The 2,358-nt window shown below is 58.1% G+C and overlaps 1 protein-coding gene across 2 annotated transcripts in view; it reads right to left on the reverse strand.

Moving 5' to 3' along the window:
• The window catches only part of Gna15 (G protein subunit alpha 15), a 29,096-nt gene that overhangs the window by 14,746 nt on the left and 11,992 nt on the right, over positions 1-2,358 (reverse strand). The window contains exons 3-4 of one of the 2 annotated variants that reach the window (XM_051172848.1): positions 589-740; positions 1-86 (exon numbers count right to left, since the gene is read on the reverse strand). The exon at positions 1-86 is cut by the window's left edge and continues 43 nt beyond it. In XM_051172848.1, coding sequence (XP_051028805.1) covers positions 1-86; positions 589-740 — 238 coding nt within the window. Of the gene's footprint in view, positions 87-588; positions 744-2,358 lie in introns of both variants that reach the window. The other variant, XM_051172847.1, reaches the window with a different exon arrangement.

Below are 2,358 nucleotides of genomic sequence, written 5' to 3' on the forward strand. Positions count from 1 at the left end.
CTGTGGTTGGCATGCGACTGCGCAGCACGTCCTGCGCTGTGGGGATGTACCCGTCCTCCGCGATGCGCTCCAGGTGTGACAGGTAGCTGTGGAGTGAGATCCATGATGCTGGGACTTAATTAGGACCCGACTGGGGCAGGAGACCCCTGAAGACCTCGGGGCCTGTTCTGTCCATCAGCCCCGTGGGGATCCTGTGCTGCCTAAGGCGCTGGAGGGACACTGATCTAGTGGGGGGGTCACACATCTGGGCCAGTCACAGCTCGGACCTCATGGAGAGTTCGAGGCTACTGGGCAGAGCCAGGTAGCTACCCCTCGGCTTTTCTCTGGCCCCTTCCCCCCACCTCCGTGCGCCCTCACCCGGCCTCCCGGCCTCCTTCTCCCTTTGACTCCACCTTCTGAGACTTGGCCCCAAGCCTGACCACACCCCAGTCCAGACCCCTTCCGCGGCCGGCAGTGTCCCGGCAGCCTTACCCACATGACCACGCCCCTTGGGCACGACCTCTGTTCCCGTGCCCTCCTGCCTCTGCCCTCCACCCTTCCCCACGCTCCGACCGCACAACCCCTCCTCCCACAGACCCCGGGACTCACTACATCGCTGAGTCCAGCAGGTGAAATTCACGTCTGCGCTCGTAGCAAGCGCGGATGCCCGCGTCCCGCCACAGGTACTGCATGGCCACTGCGTATGGCTTCCCGAATGTGCTCACTTTATAGGGATCCTGAGACATCACCAGGCTGGCGTGCTGCTGTGAAGGGACAGGTGAGAGGTTCGGGCAGCCTGTGGGAACTGCAGGCCCTACACCTATCCTTAAAACACATTCCTTCTCTCTCTCTCGTTTTTTTTCCCATCCTGGTAGCCATCCTGACGTAGCCTACATCCCTAGCCGGCCCAGCATCCCTTTCCTACGCTGGCCCACACAAGGAAAGGCAGCCTCTTGAGAGCTCGGAATAGGGAACTTCTAGGGCTGGAGAGATGGCTCGGCAGTTAAGAGCATACTGCCTGCTCTTTCAAAGGTCCTGACTTCAATTCCCGGCAACCACGTGGTGGCTCACAACCGTCTACAATGAGATCTGGTGCCCTCTTCTGGCCGTGCAAGCAAAACACTGTGTAATTAATAAATAATTTGTTTTTAAATAGGGAACTTCTAGTCATGCTTCAAAGCCCTTATACAAATACCTACTACCTCCAGTAAGATCTCTCCCAGAGCTCTGATGCCACACTCTGCGCTACTCCAAGGACCAAGTCTGACCTTAGATGGCTGGAGGTGTCAGAAGACAAGTGCATGAAAGAGGACATGGTGGGTCCCCTAGGGAGGGGAAGGCAGGCCGTCACCAGCGCCATCTCCAGGCCCTTCTGTCCCCTGCTCAAGCCACAGCCATTCTGTTCACGCGTGTTTTCCCCCCCCACCCCGCCCCGACACTGGCCATGTTCACAACACCCCCACAGTGCACTCTGCGTACTTGGGCCTGTTTTTACACTCATGTGTTCACACATACAGACAGTGAGTTCTACCTGCACTGTGTGTGCGCATCTGTGCATGTGTGGAGTCAGGCGGTGTCAGCGGGCACACCCCTGGGTTTGCTATGTGTGCACAAGACCTGAGGCCCCCAGTTTAGAGGGACCCAGGTGGCCAGAGGGAGTGGGGGTGGGGTAGAGTGGGGGGGGGGGGGGTGGGGTGGGGGGGGGATGGGGGGGGGTGGGATGGGATAGGTGGGGTGGAGGTGGAGGAGGATCATACCAACCAGGCCTGTTGACTGTTTCCACACCCCATGGAGTGGTTGGGGCTCACAAGACTCTCACCCGAGTACCCAGGCTCTCCCTGGCACCTAGTTTATATACAACTCACCCTAAGTATGGCTTCTAAGGGCCTGGAGTCTAAGGGCTGAGGAGGCTAGTGTAAGGCTTTCTGGGGCCTGTTGGGGAGGAGGAGCACCCACACCCTTCTACCCCCTCAGTATACTCCATAAGGTGACCCAAGAAACTCTCCAGACCCAAGTGAACCGTATGGATGGGTCTATGTCTGCCTGTGGCAATTTGGGAAGGGGAAGGAGTTGTTCGTGTCTCTGCCTTGAGATGGGATTTTAGCAACACTCACAGCCATGAGGTGTTACAGGGAGCGTGTGGGTGACAGTGGGTGACAGGCGGGAGTAGCTTGGGTTGGTCGTGTCCCCAAGGGCCTGTCAGAAAGGTTGTAGCTAGCTGTGGAGCTAGGACCTCAACACCAAAGTTCACAGTGAAGCAGGACCCGGGGTCCAGGATGACACCCATGTGGAGATGGGGATTACGAAAGTGACGAAAGTGATGTCATCAGGGTGGCCCTAAGTCTCCAGGGCTTAACCTCAGAGAAGGGGGAGCAGGGG

The sequence above is a fragment of the Acomys russatus genome, chromosome 31, assembly GCF_903995435.1.
Source record: "Acomys russatus chromosome 31, mAcoRus1.1, whole genome shotgun sequence".
NCBI classification, from domain to species: domain Eukaryota; kingdom Metazoa; phylum Chordata; class Mammalia; order Rodentia; family Muridae; genus Acomys; species Acomys russatus.